The sequence below is a fragment of the Ailuropoda melanoleuca genome, chromosome 11 (genome assembly GCF_002007445.2).
Source record: "Ailuropoda melanoleuca isolate Jingjing chromosome 11, ASM200744v2, whole genome shotgun sequence".
NCBI classification, from domain to species: domain Eukaryota; kingdom Metazoa; phylum Chordata; class Mammalia; order Carnivora; family Ursidae; genus Ailuropoda; species Ailuropoda melanoleuca.
Genome location: NC_048228.1, coordinates 92,144,015 through 92,171,598, shown reverse-complemented (window position 1 = coordinate 92,171,598; position 27,584 = coordinate 92,144,015). Strand labels below are relative to the sequence as shown.

General features: G+C 41.4%; 1 protein-coding gene across 1 annotated transcript in view; it reads right to left on the bottom strand.

Annotated features, from left to right (window-relative positions):
- The window catches only part of PPARGC1A (PPARG coactivator 1 alpha), a 461,990-nt gene that overhangs the window by 78,642 nt on the left and 355,764 nt on the right, over window positions 1–27,584 (bottom strand). The window contains exon 3 of the mRNA XM_034670962.1: window positions 13,794–13,973. Coding sequence (XP_034526853.1) covers window positions 13,794–13,973 — 180 coding nt within the window. The remainder of the gene's footprint in view (window positions 1–13,793; window positions 13,974–27,584) is intronic.

The following is a 27,584-nucleotide window of genomic DNA, read 5'->3' as shown; positions in this document are numbered from 1 at the left end:
GCCAGTGGTAAGTGAGGGCTGGAGAAGCTTATCTGGGAATAAAATGCATTAAGAACGAGGGTACGATTTTTCTGCCTCTGGTTTGGCTTGTCCAAGACATTTTTACAAATGGTGTGTTTCTCAGCTATGTTTCAGACAATTAATAATACTAAGTTAATAATGGCCAAAGAAATGAGGTCTCCTCATATGAATTATAAAAATAACCACTGTGATTAAGTAAAAATGCATCCTATCTGTGCAACATACATCTTCTCTTTCAGCTATGAAACATGTAGCTGGAAATAAAAATGAACCAGCAACTAAAGAGAAAACGCAGGCTAGGTGTTTTGTTTCTCTGTATCACAAAAGCAGCGGGGAGGTCACACGGTACTGTTGGAGGGTATCATGCCTTTTGCTGACTCAGAGAAGAAACCCATTTGCCATTCAAAGACAAATTAAATGGTGCATGGATCATGCTATGTGGATGACCAGGCTGTTATCTGCCAAGACCAGGCAACATTCCATTACTGCCCGATGCATCTAACCACAGACAATTCTTTGGTTCCGTGCAGATGGAATGTCTGTCGCAACTTTCGGTTGGAACCAATACTGCAAAGCACCCAGACTAGATTTGTCCCAGGAGAAACTGACACAAATTCCTTTAGGACAGGGGCAGCCACCTCGGCCACGTTGGTGGGATTGCCCGGTGATGGGATTAAAGGAGCTAGAAAGTGGCACTGTGACCTAAAGTAACTCTCAAATCTGCTGCCCGCAGAGTCCTGGAATTGGGGAGCAGCAGGAGAGAGAAGTCGCTTAGCCCACGCAGCATGGTTGCAGTCCAATGCTCAGGCATCCGCCCAGACTCTCCTCCAGTAGGAGCAGGAGGCGAGCCTGCCCGTCAGGCAGCACCACCTGAAATTAAAACCCAGGCTGAGAGATGCGGCTCAGACAAGAGCAGGGTGTCCCCGCTAAGCATGTGCTGGCAAGACACAAGAGGATCCTGACATGAGAACATTTCTGGACCGCATCTGAGTTGGCCAGGATCCCTGGACACCCAGGAGAACTATGTCTGGGAAAGAGAAGTTCCAACTTCACATCTGAACAAATGAAATGGTACCCAGGGAAGCTAATGTCCTTAGGCCAAGAGTCCGTGGAAAAACCAAGGGCATTCCTATCATAGAGGCACCCTTTTTCCCTACCTAAGCACCATTCAGAAGCAGAAATGAGCTTCTCAGAAATGACTGGCGAGAAGAGGTTTAAGCCAAGGTATTACAGGAAATACTGGGTATGGCTCAGTAGGGGCGTAATGCTGGGTACCTCCACAGAGAAGAAGAAAAGGATAGGTCTACAGTCTACCTGTGCATGCCTTGGTCAAGGGAACAAGACAGTCCCTGTGTAGGGCTATCCCATGAGGCAATGAGCAGAGGGCTCTGAGAGAGAGAAAAGCCACAAATTTGGGATGTCACATATAGGCAAACGCATGCCAGCCCTTCCGGCTGGACAGAAATATCATTTTCAGAGACAAAGGTCAACAGGCCTAAAATGGTACGGAATGGTTTTTATCCAAAGGAGCCCCACATACTTTGCCAAGGGCTCAACATTCTGGTCATGTCAGCCCGGCACATGGATGAAAGAACTCTGTGCTGACAGCTTTGCTCTCTTCCCTTGGGTTGGCTTCTTCTTGTCTTCCCTCAGCAATTCCCATGAGCAAAGTGCTGTTTTCCTTAATGCAGGAGATCTCAGGTCTCCCGATTTCAAACATTCTGTCCCACTGCCCTGCGCTTGTTGGACCCCCCATGCCTGGGCTATCGGTTTGCAACAGACGGCCCCAATGACGAGGAGAAATGCTCTCCGGAAAAATTCCACTTCAAAAGGAAGGCCTATCTGAAGATGATAAGTGTACCAATTCCAAGGCGGGTTGAATTGATCTATTAGCAATGACCAGGATAGCGAGTAGGTGGAGAAAGTCCCCTCTTTGCTTCCTCTCTCAGACAGTTCACCTCACTGGATTTTCCTGACCTGCCTTTATCACTGACCATGAGCCCTAGAACGCCACGGACTCTGTCTGCTCTCCTCCACCGTCTCCCCAGAGACTGGCAAGCACGTGAGCATGCTTGCAGTTGGCAATAATTATTTTTTGATGGATGGGCAAATAAGTAATAGAAGAACTTTAAAAATCCAGAAGCATGAAGCCATGTGAAACTATGCAAAAGTTGGAAACCATATGAGAAAACGTGACCACCTATAACACAAGTGATACGGGATGAAACGACCGATGGGAGTAACAATCCTTGCTGACATCTGCCTTCTCATGCATGGCCCTGCGGTTTTGAGTTAGCAACGTAACAGGATAAACCACCGGGCTTGCAGATACGGCCTGCAACACTTCTGTCTTCGGGCCACTTGAGGAAGATGGGGAGGATAGAACCCACCTAAGAATTTCTCAAAAGTGAGAAAGGACCCAGCATCGGCTTCTACTCTCGCCCCAGGTGCAGAAATACCAGCCACTGTGGGAAGTGGTCTCTGCTGTCGCCCCCTAGCTCCTGGTGAGTACGCTTCCTCTGTCCTCTCTTCCCCTTTCGGTAAGGTGCACTTTGGGTTCAGTAATTTCCTTTCTCCCTCTCTCTAACTCCCCTACAGCAGGAGAGTTCACCCAGTGATCTGGTAATGAATTAAGAGTTAACGGAGGTGCAGAGACAACAAGAAAGCTTGCCAGAGTAGAGCTAGAGAATTTCATGACAATTAGCGCTGATTTGCGCTCCAAGAATAGAAAAAAAAATTGTTTTAAAGGAGAACAGAAAAAGCTACTCACACATACACAACCCAAAAAAGCTTTCTAGCACTGGCTGAAAATGATACCATTGGATGACAGAAGAAACACACCAGATTAGCCAATTAGCATTCACCCAAGAAAAACAAGTGCTTTGGAGGGAGGGAAGAAAAGGGACCCATCAACACTAATCTCAACTCTACAATGGCCCTGACTGTTTATCTCCCCAAAGGAAGTGCTACCTCCCCACTTCTTTGTGACCCTCTCGACAATTGTGGGGGAAAAAATGTTAGTTCAACATTATTGCAAGCCTGAATATGACTCTATTTATGTGACAAGTTGACAACATACAATTTCATGCTTGTTGAACTGATCAGTGTTATATATTCGCTATGAATATTATGAAGCTTCACCATTATAAATATGAAACAGTATACACTTATTCAAAATAACTCCAGCAGTGGGAATTTATAGCTTGGTTGTTTGTGTTCTTCTGAAGTCCAAAATGCCACCTTAAGAAGCTGCATCACGCAGAAACAGATGTGCGGTGTGACTGCGACCAAAATGGATTTGCGATGACCTATGTGAGAACGGGCTATTACATTCTGCTCTGCATGGCAGCTGACACTGGTTTGTATTTAGATATGTGGCTGTTGAGAACACTGTGTCCTTAAAGCTCTGTTTAAACATGGGCCAAGGCATTTGTCTACTGGACTAATTATTTTACCACCCTTCTATGGCAAGTATCACTTTTTGTTTTCCTAAAAAAAAAAAAAAAAGAATGTGAATGTGTCTGTGCACACACACAGGCGTGCATTTCCACGATGCTGCCTCAAGTTCCAGCAAGTACTTTAAACCTTGGTCATGTCAGGTGACTGTTGGCAAGAGTTCCCAAATGCCTGCATAACAGGATTTTACCACTTTCTTGATCAGGTGCCGGGAACGGCACAAGGCCACAGACCATCAACTCAGAAGCTGTCCCAACAACTGTTCTTGGTTGGGTTTTTGCTGTTGTTGTTGTTGTTTTTTTTTTTCCCCTCCTCTTCCCGCTCCCCACTCCCTTTCTTTCCCTTAGCAAGCTTCAACCAATTTGCAAGTGTTCACTTCCACAAGGACAAATTTGGAAGAGTGAAGAACAACACAATTTATCCAAATGTGGAAGGAAATGAAGGAACCAGGCGCCTTGCTAAAGCTAGATATCAAAAATTTGCATAAGTAGTTTTCCAACAACAGAGGTGCTATTGGGAACAAAATAAATTGCTTGTATTGTATGCAAGGACACAAACCTTGACCAGGTTTGTGGCTGCTTCCCTGCTTGTGTTTCTTGAGTACACCCAGGTATAATGAACTAGATAACCTAAGAAGCTTAGGTTAGTTGCCCTGCATAGGTAGACCTGAAAAGGTAATTGTTGATTTATTTTTTTATTTGATTATATATTTTTAGGTTGACCTAAAAAGGCTATTGTTTACATCAGCGCCTCCAACAGTTTTATTTAGCTACGGGAAATAAGCACCCGACATTTGAAATATCAATTAAGCGGTTCCCAGGATTATCTAATAATTCTTTTGTGTCCTTTTTGTTTGTTTCTTGGCTTAGTATTGGACGATGCTTCTCACTCTTATTCTGAGATCTAGCAAAGGATTCAGTGACTGGAATCCCAGGTCTCTTTGGAAACATGTTAATTACAGCGTTCTGGAACTTCCCCATTCTAACACAGTTTGCTATCCCAAATCTACATCTCTCTCTACTTTTCCTGTTGGACTAAAGTGAAGGTGTTGTCGGTCTGTCTAGTAAATCCAACCCACAAGATAACATAATCACATACATTCATTTCTCAGGGACCTTGGCGGTTCTTATCTCCTTGCTTTTATGATCTCTTATGAACAGCCAGGAATAGCAATTTGCAGCCTGTTTGTAAAGCAATCTTAGTCTGAACCTAGCCTTCTCCCCTTTTATCACACGGTGATATTTTGCAGCTAAATCTCATTCGCCACATCGAAATTTGCTCTGAGCTTCGTTTTAGAATAATGTAAGTATTCTCCGTGTGCGTGGAACATATCAAACACGGAGTGGAGGGCAATTATCATTTCAATGAACTATTTATTAATAGAAAATGGTTTGTGTGCATTGCTTAGAATTATTGATGTGCGCCCACTGTACACTGTAGCCTGAAGCTACCTAGTTCGTGGTTGTCAGCATCTTGGACGAGCAGCTCTGCAGTTCACACGGTCCCGGGTCTTCCGTGTGCTTTGCGCAACTTGACTCTACCATTCTATCACCTAGAACATGAAACACGAGGCTCCAGTTCCGTGTTAAATCACAATTGTTTCTTAGTAAGTGTTCCAAGCTAACCATTTTTATTAACAGTTACTTTATTAAATCCTTAATAACATAGATAGAATAGTTACTTAATTTGTGTGTTGAGCCATGGATGTTAATTTGTAAACATAATAACAGACTGCAATCATTTGCATAATAGCATTTTAATCTTTTTAGTAAAAGCTGTAATTCCCTACAAAGTACACTGCAGCAGAAACTAAGTGACTATTGGTAATAATACAAAAGGCCTTAAAATTCTGATCCTATTATAGTGTTGGAACATACCCAAACTGCTTCCATAATCTCTGAAATGTTACTGTTCTCTGATTTAGGTGTCTGTGTCAGGAATAAAAATGAAGTATAACTGGTAGCAGCAGACTATTTCCTAAATGTAATTTAGTATTCACTAAGCACCAACACTTTGCAAACTGCTCTGAGGCTTTCCTTCAAAGTTCAGAGCTCCAGCTCTGCGTATTGTGTGAGGAACACCAAGGAACTCACACTAAACTTAGTCATACTGAAGACGGGGCTCTGATAAATCATGTTGATTTGACACAAGGATGGGCATCAGCCACCAAGGATTTGGCTACTGAGTCTCCTCTCTCCTCCCTGCCCTATCGCCTGCATGCAGCACCTTGAACTGTCTCTGAGCTTAAGTTTGGAAGAGAATGTAAAAGGGGAAGGGGGGGGGGGGACTACGGAAAAACTCTATAGGAGGCTTGGTCTCTAGAGCCAATTAACACCAATCACAAGACTGGCCAAAAAAAAAAAAAAAAAGTAGTCGTTTAAAAGTCAGGCCAAGTCATTTTACGCAAGATCTGGTCATTCATTAACCCATCTGGCCGCAAACCCTGAATGAATAACTTGCAGTAGTAATGGAGATGGGCAGATCTACAAGGTAATAGTGTTTAGAGTCTCCAACTATGCAAATCATTCTATCACTTGGGAACAGAAAAGGCACAAAAGTATCTCCGACTATTGTTTTGGGACAAATGGCGTAACGGATAAGAAGTCATTTATCTTCATAAAATTTTGCCCTTGCCAAGAATGAGAGTGTGTATTTATTTCCTTTATACCTCTCTTCCCCTTTCCCGAGCTCGCATTCTAGCTACTTGTAATTCAGCAACTTTGGCAGGCTACAGTAAAATACAGTATCCTGCTTTGCTTTCAAAACTATATGTGAGAGAGCACAATCTTAAAAGTAACCTCACAGGTTAAAGGAGGAGGAAAAAAACGCCTTACAAAATTGCTTTACATCGCAGGCAATTCATTTTATAAAACCCACAATAAAAGTTTTCATTGCTAAAAGAATAGGCCCATAATTATAGGGACAAATTAGCCTTGTTAAAAATGTGAAGTCTGGGGTAGGGAAGAGTGGAAGAACAATTTGGCTCTCTGTTTAACAATGCGGTCTTGAAAGTTCATCTTTTTATCTGCTTTGTGTGTCGACCTCATTCAGAGGTGAGCCATCTGCTGGGCTGTGTCTCCGAGACATTTCATATAGACAGGGGCACATGGACAAACAGACACGACATATGTGTAAGGCTGCTAGACAAGCACACACCGTCACTGTACAAATAGACAGTTTGTCCAATCCAGCATCCTGAATCCTGATTACTTTAACCTACATTTACATCTTTCAAGTAAATCTAAGAGGCAATGAGCCACTTTTTCCTGATTCCTCTCTAGGTTTTCCTCCTCATGAATGTGGGTCTCCACTTTTCTGGCCCCAAAGAAATCCAGGCAGGGTCATTTGTAGGTAAATGACCCCCTAGAGAATCCAGAAGGTGGGAAAAACCCAAGCTATGCCCATAAAATGGTTCACCTACATCTCGGAGCACCTGAAGTATCTGGCATGAAATAATTGGTCTCTACTTTAAAAAAAAACCAAAAACCAAAAACAACAAAACAAAACAAAAAACCCCACAAAACGGTACATTCTACAATCATTGTGTCTAATTAAACATATAGATTCTCACTTTCCAAATTGCAAATGGCAAAGAACCGGATCAACTTCCATGAAAAACAGCAGCCGATCCATGTCTTGTAACCTCAACTTACATTAACAAAAGCAAACCCCAGGAAAGTTGGTGATGGTGGAAGGTGGTCATGTAACCAGCACCTGTGACTTACTATTTATTAGTGGGGGTTGATTCCGGTAGACATAACCCTGTGGGTCAGAACTCCTGAGCCCTATTTTTCCAGTGGTCAGCATAATGGCAGGGAGGAAATAGGGTGATAAACCAGATGTTCCCAAGATAAGGCAGATGTTATCAAAGCAAGAAGTCTAAAATAGTCTTTAACTGAGGTATGTAGATGACCAGACACACAAACACACACACACACACACACACACACACGCACACAAAACAACACTATTTAGTCCCACTACAAGATAAGCCAACAATAGAGGCTGAAAATAAAACAGCACACAGGCTGGGTCAGACTGTTGCTTCCTGATTTGTGACTCTCCAAGATGAACATCTAACTGATTTATACCCAGAATTTGGAATTTTGTGGTAGACTACAAATGCAAAGATAAGTACAACATAAATTTTTAAAATACTCCATAAGTCTCCATGAGTTTCAACATTTTTCACTGTTCTTATGTTACAGCCAATTATCTCCCCACTTAAATGGCTATTATTTTCTTCCTTGAAGTCGATGTTCTCCGTTAAGTGTCATTGCCAAGTGTGGCAAAAATCTGGTTGGGGGCTGTAAATTTAATTCAAATGACAAACATTTATTGATTGCAAATTGGAAATTCCAGAAATCTCGAAGAAGTGATTATTGTAAACAAATTCAGTGTCTCCAAAATAACAAAGGAGAATTTATTCTCCTGATGATTAAACTGAGGTGGGGTTGTTTTTATACAGATTTCTGTCTCTGTTGGTCTGTTAAAATTCCAAGAGGTTTGCCATTCATAGAAAAGTCTGTCTGACCACAGGCACAGTCAGGAGCAGGAATTCATTACCATGGAAGGCTGCAGAATTTCCTCCAAGGAGACAAGTGAAAAAAAGCAGACACCACGTAAATTTGTGGATTGGGTTAAATATGTTCGGTCCCCGAGGCAGCAGAGAGACGGAGAGCCCCTTTGTAAAATGACTCACAAGTTCTAAGAAAGTACTTCAGCTTCTAAAGGTGAATAGAAACGCAACCAGAAGATATCCATGAAGTTCTGATTCTCTTTGGAATATTTCTGAGTTAGCATTCTTTGCCACCTCCCTCCCTAACTCATATTCATCAGGGCTGATGGAATTTTCCTTCGAGGTGCTTCAAGTCTTTGTTCCCTGGACACCATCCTCTCTACTGTCACCTTGTCCCTTCCCTGCACCTGCATTGCATGGGGTTCGGAATGCAGCAGGGCCTGCTGTCCAATTACTTCCGCTTTCTGCTTGCCCACAGTATTTACAACCATGGGAATTTACATACTCTTAAATACAATCTCCATCATATTGCTCTCCTGCTAAAAACCTTCACTGGCCCCCTAATTCCTACTGTGCCAATTCTAAACAGTCCCAATTGCGTTCTCACAGTCTGCTGTAATTTCGTACCCTCCCTAAAGCCCAACCTGCTTCTCCTCTCCCTACGTTACCATCAGTACATATTTCGCTTTGGGTAAATCGAGCTCCTTACCTTCATAACCCTTCTTTGAAAACACTTCACTCTTATTCTTGTATCAGCCTTGGTGATGTGATTCTTGCTGTTTCCCACCTTAGCTAGGATACACACGCACATACACATGCATGTATACATGTCTATATGCATACACACAGTCTTGCACTTGCTAATAGATATATAATATAAACCCTGAGTGTATAAATATACATGTACACATACACATGAATATACAGTGTTACATTATTTTTAACTGCTAATAAACCTCTATATATGTACCCGTGTATAGCAGTCTTCCATTGTTTGCTAATTGTTTCACATTTCTTCATTTGACCTCCCAAACTAGGTTTAAGGTTCTTTAGGAAACAGATCCTTTGTGCTTTCTATGCAATTATATATACCCTAATGCAATTCACGCCATCACTAAATATGTGATGGTCAATTTATTCCTTTTGTTGCAAATATTTTTTGAGTACTTACTTTCTGTTGTTTTCTAACAAAACATCTAGAAAAACTTCAGTGAACAAGACAAGCGCCCTGCTCCCCAAATGCTCACAGTCACTTGAATAGCCAAGTTTTTTGAAACTTTTTCATAAGTACATACTATATGCCCGTTTTAGAAAAATGAGACTATAATTGAAAGTCAAAAGAAGAAATATCAAATCACTTGCATTCCCTTCAGAATAACCAGGTATTCTTGAAAGCTTCCAACAACCATTCCCTTGTTGGCATGACAGCACACCTTATAGACAACGGGAAACCACCCTGTGCCTTGTCTCCCACAAAAGACCACAGTATCAGACCTTCCTGAGCATCTCCGTGATCAGTGGACATGAATGTTGGCTGCAGCTGTGGGCCCTTCTCCCCCCCTTAGTAAAGGCAGGCTTCGGAACATATTATGAGTCATGACCTCGAGACAACTACATTCTCACTCTCCATGTTCTAAAGAAACTCAAGTGGCTGTATTCAGACGTAGCAGACGGAGGAATAGAAGATGCTCGTTCAGTAGTGTCAAGGAGGCATGGAAAGCAGATGTTTGAATGAAGCAGGGACAAGGTGGCCCATGGTGACCAGAAGAAGGGCCAGTGTGCTATTTAAGCTCATCCCAGGCCACCCATCCTTACATACTGCCATGCTGTAAAAGCACTCCTTTCTTCTCCTTCTTCAAACAATGCACAAAGGCAAGTGAGGGAAGGAAGTTATGTTGCAATATTCTGAAATATAAATCTTGCTACCAACCGGTCCAGAGACAGCATCCTGTTTTCCTGACACATGGATCAGATTCGTTGGACGCTGCCCCTATAAAAGCCTGCGTCCTGTTTTTCTAAGTGGCTTCTGAATCAAACCTGGTCACCCGCATTTACACACCCAACATCGGTTGTGCAAGCAGAGACCGTTGTTTGTGTGTCCAGTTTCTCAACTAATGTGGACAACTGCATATCGGCACCCCCTTGCTCCCTCTAAGGAATTAACTCTTTCCCAAAGTGGGACGTTCAGTTATGTCCTTCTTTTCTTTTAAAGTCAAATAAAAAGAAGGGCGCCTGGGTGGCTCAGTCACTTAAGTGACCGGCTCTTGATTTCGGTTCAGGGCATGACCTCGATCCCAGGGGCGTCAGGCACTGGCGCTCAGCAGGGAATCTGCTTTGGATTCTTTCCCTCTCTCTCGGTCCCTACCCCTGCTTGTGCACTCTCTCTCTCTCTAAAATAAATAAATAAATCCTAAAAAAAATAATAACGTCAAATAAAAATTAAACTTAGATTCAAACGTACGAAAGAGGCCAAAGGAAGAAATTTCCATTTACTCCCAAGGTTTTAACATTTGGCTATACTCTCCATAGACTATCTATATCCTATCTGTATCTCTAAATACCCCTTCCTCTCTGCTTTGATTAGAATTCAGAAATCCTGTGGCCAGTTTCCAGGGGAGTCATCGATGCGCTGCTTCAGTCAGGGAAAGTGTTGAACTGCTCGGTGCCTCATTTTATTCTGGGAATCGGAGGTAGATCACACTTGTTATTGGCAGATCAGGGTGGCGGAAACCGTGACTGTTTGGCTTGCTCAAGCACAAGGCCTTCAGAAATGTGATGAGGCAGGGCTTTGAGAACTGGAAGAAAGTGAGCACGGGTAAAGTCCACGGGGAGAGGCTTAAAGGCACAGGCTCCGGGAAGGGCTCTGGGGAAAAGGCAGCTTTGGAGGAAGCACCACAAAGCTGTGTCCCCTCAAGAGTTACTGTCCTGCCTCTGGACCTCCCTCGCACGGAGAGACGATTTGCAAATTTCACCTATGCTCCACACACACATTTTTTTTCCCCGTTAGAGCAGAGATGTCTGAGTTTAACGCTAGAGGGCAAAGACTCGAGGCATCCTGGCTGTATGCAAATGCTGGGGAAGGCAGCCTGTGTCACAGTGTTGCCACATATGGCCTTACCCTTTGCACAGGCAAAGAAGAGTGAGTTTTGTGACATCAGAGAAAACTGTTACAGGTTATCTAAACGGTCACTTTCGCTGTCACTAAGAGAATTCCTGACATCTCAGTCCCAGGGCCCTGGGAATCTCCATAATTTTAGGTGGCTTCTGATTCTTCATACCCAGTCTCTTAACGGTACTGTATCTTCTCTCTGAAAGCTGACCAGTTCAGATTAGGTGTTTCATAAAAGGGAATTTCAGTGACTTCTTTTTTTTTTCTTTAAGGGTTCGCAACCTCGGCCCTACTGTCATTTTAGGGCCAAATAGTTCTTTGCTGTGGGAAGCTGTCCTGTGCCCTGTGGGACAGTTAGCAACAACCCTCGTCTCCACCCATGAAATACCAGCAGAAGCCTCTTGCCTTCAGTCCTAAAACTCAAACCTATCTCCAGCGCTGCTAAACGTCCCTTGGGGGGCAAGACGGCTCTGAGTTGAGAGTCACTGGTTTAAAATGAGCTAATGAGAAATTAAATTAAATGAACCTTGTGTTTTAGAGCATTGAAAACAATTCTATCAGTGGTAGAAAGTTATACAGGGAAGCAAAAGGGCTGTCCTCACATAGATTAAAGCATCTATATATAACTAGCTGGTGAACCAAGTGTCCTAAAGGTGTAAATGAGAAGTGCCCCCACGCAGATGCCACAACGCGGAACATGGGGACACGAGGTCGTAGAGAAGGGAATTTTTGAAACTAGCCCACCAGGGAGGCACTGACTCGCCCATGCCCCACCCCCATGTCTATTAGTAATTCCCTAGCCGTCATTTGCAAAATGCATGGCATTCACCCAACAGGGAATAGCCGATTTTTAGATAAGAGGTCCACAGAGATGGACATTTTTTAAAGTACTGTTTATTTAATGCAGCATGACTTAAAACGGGCCTGTCGCCTGACAAGTGTACTGAATGAGGAATGTTCAATTTACCAGTTCTAACTAGCCAAGTCCTCACATGAACTTTCTAAGACCCGGCTGAGAAGCCTGGGAAGTGTAACTAACCACAGACCTTCAGGGCGTCTTCTCCGCAGCCCTGACTCCATCGCCTTGAATGCTCTTCTAAGACTCTGTTCAGACATCTTAGAAAATCTTCGCCTTGGCCAGAACCTACAGTCACCCCAGCTACTCACCACCGCCCCCACCCCCCAGCCCCGCCGGCGATCCCTGCTTCCATGTCAACCAACCAACCAACACTGAAAGGAACGAGTCTGTTCTATTTTTAAATATATTCAGCAAAGCAGCAGCTTGATACGTCTTTGCAAAGGATGGTTGTCATCCAACCTCACTGTAACTCTATTTTCTATCAGTGATAGAGACTGGGAAGTCGGATCCTTTTGGGGTTCAATTCCCTGACCTTTATTGGTCAACTGTGCGCCTTGGGGAAAATCACTTGACCTCTCTGAGACTCGGTGTCTGCGTAGGCAAAGTGGGAATGACCCTCAGGGCACCTAAAAAATAGGCCGTTTTGAGGGAGATGTGAGAAGAAACCTATAGAGCATGGGGGTCTCCAAGTGTTGGCCACTGTTGTTATCATTCATGATTACCGTTATTAATACTACCATAGTCACTATTCACTCTTTAGTCAACACACATTTATTCAACACCTTCTGTGTGCTGTGTGCTGAAAAACCCCGGTAAATATTGTAAAATTGGTTTTCTTAATGACTCAATAAACATTTATTCAGTGCCTTTTATGTGCTGGGTGCTGGAAAAACTCAATAAATATTGTAAAATTGGCTTTCTTAATGACTCAAGATTTTAACCAAATACACTGAGGTTTAAGAAATGTCTCTGCTGGTGGGATTAAAAAATATACTTCAGGTGCTTTGCATGGAGCCTGGCACATATTAGGGAGAAGAAGTCAGATGATGATGGAGGTGTGGGTGGCTGTGATATTGGAAAGTGGTTGATTGGACGATCTTTATTCAACTTGTGTGCCAGAGCGCTCAATGTCTGTCCCTACAAGAAACCGTTTATTTTCAAGTAAATGAGTGCTGATCTTGTGAGAAAGAACTTCTTTTTTCAAAGTAACACTTTAATAGGAGTAGATTAACATTCCTTATTATAGGGTAGGCTTATAATAAGAGTCTGGAGCCTGGGAGGTAATTTTCACTATTGAAAGGTAAGCGAATTTTTACTAATTTATAAGTAAATATTAGAGTAGCTGGATTTAGAAGTTTCTATGACAGAAATCAGAGATATGATCACAAAATAACAATAAGAGTAACTGCTCACTTACTTTGTGAGGCAAATAAAGGTAGATGTCTAATCTCTTGGATAAAAAAAAACAATGCATTCTTTTACATTTCACATTAATTTACATTAGGCCCTTTTCTGTGGGAAATAGACAGGAATAGACAGGTTTAGACTTTTGTTCTTCTCTGTCACTAATTCTTTCACAACCCCCTTAGTATTTCAACACAGTTTAATGCACTCTGTTGGGGGCCCTTAGCCCCTTCATTCTCAAAACAACAAAATCCATTTATTTTGCAAACATTGTTTTTCCACACAATCGGAAGTGCCTGCCTGTGATAAAAAGTCTTTTGATGACTGCAAAGTAAGAACCCGTTATGCTTTCAGGCCAATAATCATATTGCGGCCCAAGCCAAGTTTAATGAGAAATTAATTTTCACCAAGGGACACACCCTTACCTCAAATATGTTTGAAGGCTCATTGTTGTACTGATTGGATATTATTTCTGATTGGTCACTGCACCACTTGAGTCCGCCCAGAAAGCTGTCTGTATCCAAGTCGTTCACGTCTAGTTCAGAAAGGTCAAGTTCAGGAAGATCTGGGCAAAGAGGCTGGTCTTCACCAACCAGAGCAGCACACTGTAGGAGGCAGGGGGGAAAAAAAAGCTTTCATTAACTGCAGGAATTTATTATACTGCAATAGCATGTGATAGGAATTAAGCCTGGTTAATTCAACCACACCACCAAAGCTGGTTTCCAGGGTTTTAGTAACCAGAGGAAAAAAAAAAAATCCTAAATTCCTTTACTTACTTTGCTCTTAAAGGATCCTGTGCCTGACCTATTCCATACAAAATTCTGCCTCCAGATTCATGGTAAGTGCCATGTGTCCCTGGAGCCCTCTCTGATTCTTCCAGTTAGAAATCTCCTGAATTTGTACCTTTTTGATGGTGAACACTTAATGAGTTTCAAGATGTTTTCTGGTTCACCATATGCAAAATTTTACTCTACCCTGAGTATAATCTCTTGAGGGAAGGATACAAATTTGATTTTACCTTGGATTTGCCATCACACACAATAGAAACAAAATAAACTAAATGAAATACAAAAGCATTAAGAACTCTACCAGGAAAACTTTACCCATTTTTGCCCCTTTAACCATTATAATCCACATAATTCCTTTAGCAAAAAATGATGCAAGCCCTTTAATTTATCTATGGTTCTCTTGAATTGTTATTTTAATCTTTTACTCTCAATTTGACTTTTCATGAGTTTTAGCACATCATTTCAAACAGGTCAAAAACAAGTACCTTGAGACAGGGACAAAAGTCCTAAGTTTTTCTATATGATCGTTAACATCTTTTACTATGTTTAAGTTGAAAGTCATGTGTGTTGGGGTGTGTGTGTGTGTGTGTGTGTACATATGTACGATTTCGATTGCCTGACATCTACACAGGAAAACTACTATAGCACTCCACAATTATATTTTTTCATCATTTATGTATTCCTTTTTTTTTTTTTAAAGATTTTATTTATTTATTTGACAGAGAGAGAGAGACAGCCAGTGAGAGAGGGAACACAAGCAGGGGGAGTGGGAGAGGAAGAAGCAGGTTCCCAGCAGAGCAGGGAGCCCAATGTGGGGGTCGATCCCAGGACCCTGGGGTCACGTCCTGGGCGGAAGGCAGATGCCCAACGACTGAGCGACCCGGGCGCCCCATCTGTATCCCTAAACTGTGCTCTCAGTGAATTCAAAAGAACTCTTTTGCTTTGGAGTTTTCACATGACTTCAATCTATGGAGAGGTTTAATATAGCCCACACTATGGCTGGGCTGCTTGTCAGCAAGCCTATCTCAGGTCGGAATAGCCTTTCACTTCCTCGCGTGGAGTAGGTGGACTTTCAGTTGTCCCACACTGTGAAAAAAAAGTGGACCACGTGATCGAAGAGGTGGTCTTCTAACCTCAAACTGGCCATCTGACGGCTGATTTCCTCACTGCGTACTGTGAAGAACCCTGCAGAAGTTTTCTACTGCAGAGGTCTGCGATGGCGGAGCCGCAGGACTTAGCCACCTGCAAGCCAAGGTGTCTAAATCAGCAGGCACACACTCGGAAGTGGCGCCCTCACGGCCCTACCTTCCAAGGTCAGGAGGGATGCTGTGGAGTTGCTCACATCCAGACAGCAGTTGGGCATGAAGCTGAAGATCCCGCTTGACATTTAGGTTTTGAATAAAATAAGTTTTATGCAGATTTTTTTCTCGAACACCCCTGTCATCCCTGGCAGGCTACATTACACGGGTCATATGCAGCAGCACGATCATAAGCACCACGCTGAGAAGTAGGTACTGGGTAATGGAGTCAGCAGTTGGTAAGGGGAGGCTGGGAGCAGCCTGAAGATGACTGTGATTCTTCTCTAAGACCGCCAGGCCCCCGTGGGATCCCAAACTGCGGGCACAGAAGTAATGCCAAAAATAAAGGGCAATCCGCTCCACCTAAACTCTTTCCTTATCATTTTATTGGTCATTCCGTTTTTATTATCCGAGGTAGCCCAAAGTTGCAGATCGGTATACTTGACTAGGTTTATAAGTAAGCGGGGGTGGGGGGGCAGGCTGGGGAGAAGATGTTGTTCTGGTACAATGTTCCCATTTTGTCATGGGTGTAACACTTCTCAGGCTCCATACATGCCCACATTGCTTATCCTCCGAGGACAAACACACAACGTTAACCCTTCCACAGCAAGGTCAATCCAGAGACCAGGGATAACTTTTTCAATGGTTCAAAACACACCAGGATTTCATTGAGGGATAGTCCTTAACCAGAAAAGCATAAACCACGAAAACAGCAACAAAAAGTTAAACAAAGGTAGAAAACACAGGAGCTCTCTGTCTGGCCTTAGTTCCTGTCATGGAGAGCATAACTTAGGAGCCGTGCTTTGGAATGCCGGAATGCCCTGCGGATTGGTGAACAACTTCTTGCTGTCTCTCTCCTTCGCTGCCTTCTCCAGGCATGGCTTGTTCAAAACCCTTCACCCTTTCAGGAACATGCATTTTTAAGTAACTTTTGAAAACCATTAAAAAGACCAGATCAATTTCTGGCATTTTGCTGGGCTGTAATTCACACGCTTCTTTTCTTTCCTCTCTTTCCCTCTCATTTTTGCTCTTATGTTATGGTCGAAAATGTGCATGTGCTCTTGCCAATGTTGACATGCTAATAAAATCAGGGTTTCTGAATGTGGCATTATCCTGATAATCTAAAACACATTAGTGGTAGCAGGTGTTCCTGTTATTAATTTATATTTGGCCTTTGGATGATGCCAGACTTAACAGTCCGAGCCCTGTAACTGTCCTCATCTGACATGCTGATATTTACTGCTTCCCTATACATCTGTAACAGGTGTGCTTTATCGCAATTACAGAGACACATTCTACTGCCTCTTTGCAACTATGACAGCTATTTCCCAACCGTAGCCTTAATTTTATAATAAGATTTAAGAGGATAAAGCAGCCACTAAACACAAAGTCTAATTATTGTACGTTTTTTCACCCCAACAGACTTTTCTCTTAGTTAAGGAGCAGACAATAAATTAGCTTAACTGCACTGATGATAATGAATCATCATAATTAAGTATAATTCTCCATTAACCTTTTGGAGGTTTTTGTGCCATTGATGGTAAATTTTAAAGAGAGAAAGAAGAAAGAGTGGACTTGGCCACATTAATTATATTAATGAAAAAAGAATTCCTACATCTTATGAAAAAAATTAGTGAGGACGGGGAAAAGGGAGCAGGGCGGGGGGCAGTAAAGAATGACAGTTTAAGTGGAGTGCGTTTCATGTGAATTGTCTCTATCCATCTTGGTAACCTTATTGTACATCACCTTCATTAAACTGTGAAACACTGGAGACTCTGAGTAGCTGTAGCGATATAGGCCTTTATTAACCACTGTGCTGTCCTGTCATTATGTGCAAAAGGGCATAATACATTTTAGGATGACAGCAAACATTAATGATTCAAAAAATGAAAGCTGTCTCTGCTACCTGCTGCTCATAATATGTTAGACCGGCCGAGGCGATTCCCAGAGCTGCCGCCGCGAAGGCAGGGCTTCTTGCAGCTAGCTGCCTACAGTGCAACAGAGAGGCGACTGGCCAGTCTCAGCCGACCGACAACTCAATCCACGGCTGGACGCTTAGCCCGGGAACTCACCTCCTTCAGAAAAACATAAAAGGGCCACTGTTCTAAATGGTTTTGACGCTTCCTTGAAAACGACTGCAGGAATCCCAGTGATTAAAACAAATCCTCCATATTTCCATATCAACTCCCAACAGCATCAGGAATAATACATAATGGAAAAATGAAACTATAGCAGCTGAGTCCTACACCACCAGCCAGACAACCAGCCCCAGGACGCTCCAGCTACTCCAAGACAATTAGGACTTTGGAGCCACTTACAACCCTGACTCCTAAGAGCGACAGGACAGACGAATCATCCAGATCTCTTCCCCCTTACCAAGAAATCACGACAAGATAAGGACAATCAGGATCCGCAAGGACCATCTGCCAAGGCAGGAGAGGGCAAGCCGAGCCCACATGTGCAAATCCGGTAAAGAGTTAAGAACGCAGGGCATGGCTCGCTAGATAGGAGAAATGCGCTCGCAGACGGCCCTGGCCAAATTATTTTCACTTTAGATGTGTATCGCTGCGCCACATGGACATCTTATTTAATCAAATCACGTGTGGCACTCGATCCTCCCCCTCACCCTACGTGCCCCCAGCTACCCAGAGGAAGCACTAGCAGTCCTCTGCCACAGTCATTGTTAGTAGCTCCGATCCCCCGTGCAATGCAACTGGGCTCCATCTCATCGCGGTCCACACAAAGTTTAGCTTCTTTCCCCAAGTTGCCCAAACTTTCCGAGAACATTCCATTGTGCTGAATGCAAACACGCCGCGGTCCTCCGTCCCCCCGTTAGTCACTGTAGGCTCCAGAGATTATGAGGAAACGGCTTGCTTTTCTCCCCCTGTATGAATTGTGGCCAGCAGAGACTGTGGAATTGATGTATTGCCGTCTATTTTTACACAAGCAGCGAGCAGCCCCACACACAGCCCTGCATAAACTCCTCTCTCCGGCTTCAGGCAGCTCTCCGTGGTACAGAGAGATTTAACCATTGGCGTCCCTGCCACCGACGCTAATGGAAAACCTTGCATGGTAAGGCAGAGATGTATTTTTTATTTGCTGACCAAATCTTTCGACCACATAGAGGTGTTTTAAGGGAATCAACTGCGTTGTTTTGTGTGCTGTGGGGAAAGCAATCTAAAATAGCCTAGCAGGATTATTTAGGATTTTGTGAGTTCTCTGTCTGATGAACAGAGAGAGAGGGGAAAGAAAAAAAAATCCGGACTAGAGTCAAAACTGACTCTATTTGAGCACATCCATTTTAATATTTTTATCTTCATCTTATTATAAATAGAAATGGCATTTTTCCAACCGGGCCACTAAACACCACTGGAAAGACTTCAGCTTCTGATTCATATCAATATCTTAGAACATAAATATTGCATATGAGTAGAAACAGAGCCAAAGGCACATGGAAAGAGTTTCCAACTGCAACAGATATGGGTGACAGCAGCTAAGCTTTGATTTGCTCAAGGGATCTCAGAGCCACCTTAAAATAGCAAACTTATTGGAGTTAAGATAAGATTGAGATTCCCTTCCAAAAGCTCCTGCCCGGCTACTTCTCTGCCTCCTCTCCTTGTCCAAGCCCTTCCCCCCTTACAGGAATCAATGCATCGGGAGGGAGGGAAGCTCCTGGCTGCAATGCCCAGCCCAGCCCCAGCTCACCTCGATGTCACTCCATACAGAGTCCTGGTTGCACATGTCCCACGCCATCCAGCTCCTGAATGACGCCAGTCAAGCTTTTTCAACTCCAATCCACAGTGAGCACACACTCATGCAGGCAACCAGCCCCTTACTGAGAGTGAACTGAAGGCACCTGTCTTACTACAGTCCCCAGTCACATGACAAAGCTATTAAAAAGTAGGCTGGGCTGTCACTCACCCAGCCTCCCTTCTCCTGTGCAGCTTGCTGCTCAAACTCGTGACGTCACTCAAAGGCAGCCCTCTGCCTCAGTGAAGTAACGCTTGGAAAAAAAAAAAAAACGGAAAGAAGAAAGAAAGAAAGGAAACATTTGGACTTTTGGAAGCTTCAAGCATCATGCTGTGATTAAAGCCGGCTTTGAATGCCACAGACTCTAAACGGAGCCCTGGCCATATAATAACTAAAATCCCCTGCAATCTTTTTTTAATTTATTTTCCTTCCAAAACAAGCAAGTGGCAAAGCTGCCTGTTTCATGACAGAGTAACTATACTCTTCGCTAAAAACGTGTACTCCCTCAGGATTCAAATTCTAAGACCTCCAGTGGACTCTAGCTCGGTTTGGGACTAAAGCAAGAGCTTATCACACATTGCATTTTTATGAGACATTTTCTAATTGGGGGAAGTGTTTGAAAGCAAAGAATGGGGCAAGCATTATTTTATTTTATTTTTATTTTTATTTTTTTTTGCTATTTAATCAACAAAACAGTCTGTATTTGTTAAGGTATAAACAAACTCCTCCCCCCAGAAATCGGCTATCCCTGTGGCAGTAGGGAATACCGGCTCCCTAATTGTTACTGCAATTTGCTTTGCTCCTTATAAGGAAAACAAGGAACAAAATACCACCCTTTCAGGTTCCTTCTAATTATTTCCATTTCTTTCATAGGCTCCCAGAAAACAAGTGTTAGTAAATACAGTTGCTGCTGCTGTACCCAGATCAGCTGAGTTTCCCGGCTGCCTTTTTTCATACATGTAGCGTTCCCACTCCAGCTGCCTTAGGGTGCCTTTTTGAATAAACACTGGATTCCAACCCTAGTGTCTGGGTTGTGCAGTTTGCATTTGAAACCAAGAATGTCCATAGAGTCAGGGAAAAATACTGACATGCTAGTAGCAGAAATATTCCTTTCTGGAGCTTTTTAATTTTTTTTTTCTTATTTCCCAGCTTCTACCCTGAGACAATGAAGGCTAACGCAGGTGCACTGTTTTATGATGACATACATATTGAATACATAACAAACTCAAGGTACTAGATGTCACCGAAAAACATTTCCCATAACACCACAGTAGTCTGATTTAACCCTTCCAGGTTCCAGGGAGAGACACACACGGCAGATATATTTGTGAATATATATGTTTTTCAAAAAATTTTAAACCCAATATACTTTTAAAAATCAGCTCAGCTCAATTCTTTTACTTGATAATAACTTCTCTGAAAAAAATCCCCCAGGTATCTAAAAATAATTTTAAAGCACTATTAATTTAATCTCCTGTTCTACTAAGGTTAATTTAATGTGTTCTCTTGTCCATCTCTTTCTAAAGAAAAAAGAAATGGTGATTTGCTCTCTAACACATTTTAGATGTAAAGTTGCTCAAATATTAAAATGAAAGGAAGGAAAATTAAACAAACAAAAATCAGACTGTTTCTTCTTTCAGACCACATGTGTTATAAGGTGTTTTTCGACTCTGATATCTGCAACAAGTTGCCAGTAAATTTCTAAATCATGTGATGAAATTGACAGTTTGTCATTACTGGACATAAAAAGATGGCCCAAAGCTTTGACATTTTAAGTTAGCTGAACACATTTCACTGGCACATTTTTCCCTCTTACAAATAGCGGAAAATTACTGTAGTTTTAATTTTCTAAATCAAGAAAGAACAGGAAAATACAACCTCAGGAAGGCTTTTATACATGCAATTAGTGGCATTACTCTGAACTCCCCACAAAGAAACACTAATTTTCTTCCCAATTATATTCCGATTTAATGTAAAACTACAGTAAATTATTAAAATTCAGGGCAAAGGTTACGGGCTCAGCCCTCAACACAGTCAACTGTGAAATAATATTGGTCACTTGACCAAGAAGAGTTGATGTTTACTAATTATTATCAGGTGATCCCTGTGGTGATTTTTCTCTGATACTTTTAATTGTGTTCATTGAATGCTAGGCATCCATTATGTATATATTTATAATATATATTTTTATGTTTATAAAATATATTTTTATATATAGGATATTGATAAATATATATATTTTTAAATCATGTTCACACATTTTGGAGAAGTTCTTTACACTGGAATATTTTGTATTAATTGTTTTTGATATTTTAACATCCTCAACATGGTGTTGTTGGAGTTTTCTTATTGGTCTTTTTGCCACCTAATTCCACTTTTTCTTAATCAAATCAGCACATTCACTGAAAGCACAGGTGGTTTTTTTATAGATTTTTTTCCCTTCACCATCACAAAGAGGGCTAGTTAGAAGTCAAAACACCGAAATGATTTATAAACTACAACATACTGCATTTTTCCCCTCAAATTTCTGTTACTGTACGATTTAAAGTTTAAATAGGTTCTTGGGACGAATTAGAGTAACTTCCACCATTTTTTTTGTTAAGTCTCAAAATTACAACTCTAACGAGAGGGATATTTTTGAGGTCTTATAATTTGGTTAATTAGCTCTTCAGATTAAAAATTCTCTCCTGTCCAGTTTTTTTCTTTTCTCAGGAGAACGTAAATCGTTAGTTGCTCACCAACCTTGCTCTTTTCTGGCTTCCCAAGAGGTTTCTATATTTAATTCTCTCTCTGCCTTGACTGTTTTTTCTCTTCCTCTCTCCCTGCAGCCCTCCTCGTACCTCTTCGTCAACTCTGCCTCTAAGATTTCCAAATGTTTGGTTTCAATCAACAAGGACCTATTGAAATCTTACTGTGTCCACAGCAACATATTGCAAGGCCTGCCAAGGCGGCATATGACATGGACACAAGGGAGCTGACAATTTTAGGGGGATGACAGCCCTTAAAAACAAAGAAAATTTTGATATGAAAAAACAATGCTACTTTGCTCAATATCCAGATTCCTCTTCCCCTTAAAACACACCCTTTTTAAGTACAAGGTCCTTTCACTAACCATTACAATTCACACCCAAATCAACCCCACTTTATCCCAACAATAGAAAAAGGTATTTATTAACATCTGTTGAGTGCCCATAATGTTCCATATCTTCACAGAGCCTAGATTCCATCCTCAATGGAATTTCTCCCCCCGCTAGTTCTGTTAACATTTCCCAAGACTCCAACATTAGTCAAGGCAAGAGATCTAGCCTCAGTTGATAACAAAGGAGAAAATACACCTTCAAGAGGATAATTCCACTCTATAACAAAAACATTTGATGAACTATGCAACATTTCCTCACTGCTGTCCCAAACTGCAGGCTTTTGCCACTCTCTCTAGTTCAGATAATTGCCACTTAAAAATAAATAAATAAATAAACAAACAAACACACACAATCAAACTCAAAGCCCCCAGCAGACAACAGCAAAGACAATTTGCTTTGATGTCATTATTGCATACAGGTAAGAACTCAGAAGTGAAGAGCTGCTAGTATAAATGCCTTTGCCCATTTGTTTTTATAAACTTAAATAGACATATAAAGACAAATTTAACGCTGAACTTGTAAAGAAAGAAAAATGGAGAAGAAAACATATATAACAGGCTTACATGAGCTTGACATTAAGATCAGCATTTTCTATAGCAAATTTCAATCAATTTTGGTCCTCAAAACAACTCTATAAAGATTATCTGTGTACTCATTTTATAACTGAGAAAACTTTTTTTTTTTTTTTTTTAAGCCAAGGGTTTAGGTAGCGGCTGAAAAGGGCATATAGATCTCTGAAAACCCTTCTAGGAAAAATTAAGCTTCATACCTAGAAAAATATTCATTCCCAAATCAAAAGCACAGCAAAGACCCCTGCAGAACTTTAGATCCAAGACAGTGTCTACATAGCTGGAAACCAACATTCCTGGGAATACTGCCTGCCTAGAGCACTCTTCCAGAAAGGAAAGGGATCTGCCCAGAATTGTTAATATTTTTAAAGTTAATCATTGCTAACAGGCATTCAGTTGCTTGCTTTTAATTCCTAGAGGGGCTAATTGATTCTGATACCCCAAATCAGCTCCTGAGCACAGGCTCTGAGCCTCCGGGACATGTCTGAAGCTTAGGCCGTGCAGGGCACAAAAACTGGTGGCAGGGAAGGGTATATCAGAGACCTCTAGCCCATAAACACTCTCAAATCAAGTCTTATTTTGCACAAAACTGCCACAATAATGTCAACGTGAACAAAGCACCTTTGGGGAAACAAATAGAAGAAAGTCAGTGGACAGCTTTAATGCCTCCTTGCGTTCATTTATTTATTTTTTTTCCCAAATAAACTGAAGGTGATAGACAACCTCAGCAACACATCTTTTATCCCCAATAAAACCTTCTGCACAACAGCTCTATGCAAATGAGTCAGCCTATATTTTAACAAAGACCTCAAAATCTGCTCTCTCCATTTTTCACATTAGAACAAAAAATAATGTGAAAATTAATGTGAACTGCAGTCAGTTGGACTAATCTAAACTAAAGCAAAATTATGCTTATTAGGTCCACAGATAAGAGAGAATAAAAGGATAGTGAAAATCTGCTTTTGTCTACTTAATTCTGCCCTATTTGTGCCTCTACAGACATTTTCATTTACCTTAATTATTTCAGGCTAATTCATCTATAATGCAGTGAGTTATTGATTATATAAACAAGAAATACTCAATAGGATTATTTAGCAATTTTTTTATTGAAAATGAAAATAAAGCACATCCTATTTTATTAAATTTGATACTATTTAAAAATTTAAAGTGCTACCAAGCTTCACTAACACAACAGTTCACTCAGGAAGATTATTTTATCCCCTAAGGAACTTAGTGAGGGCCAGGGAAAACTGGGCATGCAGATTATTAAATTGAAGAAAAAATATTTGTTAGTCCAACAGTTCCCCCCTGGTACTCTTTTCTAGAGCTTGGGTCCTAATGAGCTTAACTTTTCTTGATTTTAGGGAAGTAAATTGTATTTCTCAACTAGTCTCAAAATGGAAGAATTAAATAAGTGAAGTGTGGTTTTTGTTTTTGTTTGTTTGTTTGTTTTTTCTGTCTTTTTTCTTCCTCTTCTTTTTTTAAATCCCATCAGACAAGCCTTGGAAAGGTTTGGTGATTTTGCTTTTGTTTCTGCTGTAGATCTTTCCAGTGTTTTAATATTTGAATTTAATTCTACCAGAGCTAATATATATCCTAAAAATGTGGGGATGTTGAAAGGAAATAAATTCCCATTAAAAAAAGCAATTAGCTTAAGGCCTAAGCTAAACTTTGTAATGACTTACATAAAATTTTACTTTATATTTGCTTGCCCCACTGCACACAGGATTTTTAAGAAAACTTTCTTAACCAAGAAGAACATTTCTAAGACTGACCTCCACATTTAGCAGCTCAATCAAAAGTAGATGTCAGATACTACCAGTAGGATTATAAATGGGTACAAATGTTTCTAGGGGACAAGTAGGCAATATGTATCAGAAATGTTAAAAATGGGCATCTACAGAAACCCACAAATTCTACTTCTAGAAATTCATCTTAAGGACACACCGGGGGGGGATGTGTGCAAAGATTTTTGGTGTGAGGAGAGCCAATGTTACGTTATTTATATCACTGAGAACTTGAAGGCAGGGTGAATATCCAACAGTAATCGTCTAGTTAAATTATATGTACATTCATTCATATATTTATATATATATTCATTATATATATGTATATTCAATGCTAACATTAAAAACTGTTGCAAAATACATTTAATGGCAAATGAGAAAATGTTCAAAATACATTAAGATTTAAAATTATGTTTGAAAAAACTATAATCACAACAATTTACATATCAACATATACACTCAAAAAGAAAAGAGGAAGGAGCACCAGGAAAACATGTACCAAGGTGTTAACAGTGGCTGATCACATTAATAAGTTCTTTTTCAATTTCTTTGTGTGTGTGTGTGTGTGTGTGTATGTCTTTCTGTAATTTTTAAATTTTCTGTGATAAACTTGTATAAGTTCTATATTCAAAATTAAAATGAAACTATTCCTTTTTCAAAGAAAGAGATTCAGGCTTACAGCTATGCCTTCTTAACGAACAGGAAATGTAGCAAATAGAAATAGCCCTGACATCAAATATAAGTCTCAAATATTCATCACATGTTTAAAAGGAAGCCATTTCTGTCTATCACAGCAAGTGTAACCGACACTCCACTCAGGAGTCAACCTCATGAGCAACTGGGAGGAGTCACTCCTGGGCACTTGGAAAAAGCCTCTGAGCCCTGAACTATACGGTGAAGAGAGCTCTCAACTCTTACCGCTTACCTCACAGGGGGCCCCAAATCTCTGACATCCAGACGCCTTTAGCATCTTCACTTTGTTTCTCAATCTGAAATTTCATCAATTAATTTAAATAAACTTTCAGTTCAGAAACGTAATTCTCCTTGGTAGGGTAAAGGGGATGTCAGTGACATATACAAACGCATCTATCTGTTAGACATACTTTTTTTATTCCTTGACGGCATCTGTCAGAAGTCAGAGGCTCATACCAAGAAAAAGAAAAATAAATGTTTTCAGAATGGTGTGACTCCACCATGAAGCAGATTTCTCAGGAAGAGAGTTTCGCACCTAGGGAGCTGGAAGGGGCAGTCCTGGAAGGTAAGGGAAGAGTTGTTGTAGACGTGACTTCTTCCTGAGACAACCTAAATGGACAGGGTGAGCAAAATGTCATCCAAGTTGCAAACCAGTGACTTGTAAGTGAACTTGTGAGACATGGTCCTAAATACGCAGCCACTGTGTGCCTGCCCTGTTTTGGGGCAGGAAGCTCATGCTAGACCCTCCAAATATCCTGGGGAGGTTGACTATTGCTCTTTCCCCAGGAAAGCTCACTATCTCCACAGGAATGAGAACCTTACCGTTAGCCCCTTGGAGTTAGTGTTCGCACAGTTTCATGGGCCTTTTCTGCAAATCACTCTTCCTACACTCGGGTGATCATTATTTTGACGATTTAGAATTTTTGTGAGAAAAGGGGTAATGAGGCTGGATCCAAGGCCAAGTTCATGAGATTTATAGTCACGGGAATAAAAGGCACAGCAAAAGGAATATAGTCGATGGTGCTGTAATAGCCTTGTACGGTGACAGATGGTAGCTATGCCTGTGGTGAGCACAGCATAATATTTAAACTTGTTGAATTACTATGTCGTACACCTGAAACTAATGTAACATTGTATGTCAGATATACTCAAATAAAAAAACAAAATGAAAAAAAAGTGATTACATGTGGCTAAGTCTATACGAGAAGTAGAGGGACTTTGTGGGTCTTGATTTAGCTCAAAACGGAAGGAAAAGGATGGTGAAAAGAACATGCGCCCTCATTCAGCTACGTCACTAGCCCACAGTTAAGCTTCGGGCAGTTCACTTCATGGATCTGAGCCTCAGTTTCCTTATCTGTCAAAGAAGATGGCCAGATTCAGCTACATCTCAGATCCCTGCCACCTTTCAATTGCAATGATACATCTGCCTTGACGAAGACAGGTAACTTGGGAAGACCTCCTTGCACAGAGCAAATCCAAATGTTTCATTGCACACACATACGGGAATCAAGAAGGCTATGCAAGAAAAGTCACTGGTGCTCAACTTTGCTGAAAGAGCACAGCTTCGTCACTTCCCTTGCTATATGGATATTTAACTTCCTAACCATTCCAGGAAAGGAATACAGGAGAACTTAGGAACTATACCACTTTCACTCATACTGACTACGAGAAGACCAGCTTCTACAGACCTGAGTTTCTTACAAAGCCCAGCAGTGGCCCCAGAGAAACAGCAAGTTTCCATCTTGTTTATCATGAATTCTATGAAGAGGCACGAGTCATGTGTGTGAGACCAAGTCCCTACTTGTAAAATAAAAATGAAACTGGTGTGACAGTAACTGTTTACTTATGCCTGCGTATAGATGCAATTTAACACACTAACAAGTGCTTTGGTTTTACTACAGGTAAGAAAAGATGTTACCAGGGGAAAGAAAATTTAGAAGAGAGGAGCAATCCTGAACTTAGGGTTTTGTATGTAGGAATAAGGTCTCTAGCATCTAGGGAAATACGAGTTTAAAGTAATCCTTCTGCCTCCTCACTCCAGAACACTTCCCTCTCCCCGTCCCCCCCACCCCTTTTCCCCCCTTCCCTCCTCCCTCCCCAAATGAAAACCTCATTACATTGGTCGAAGGAGACCCTACCCGGTTTTTAATTTGAAGGAAATCACCTGAGATATTACTGCAGGGTGTGGAGA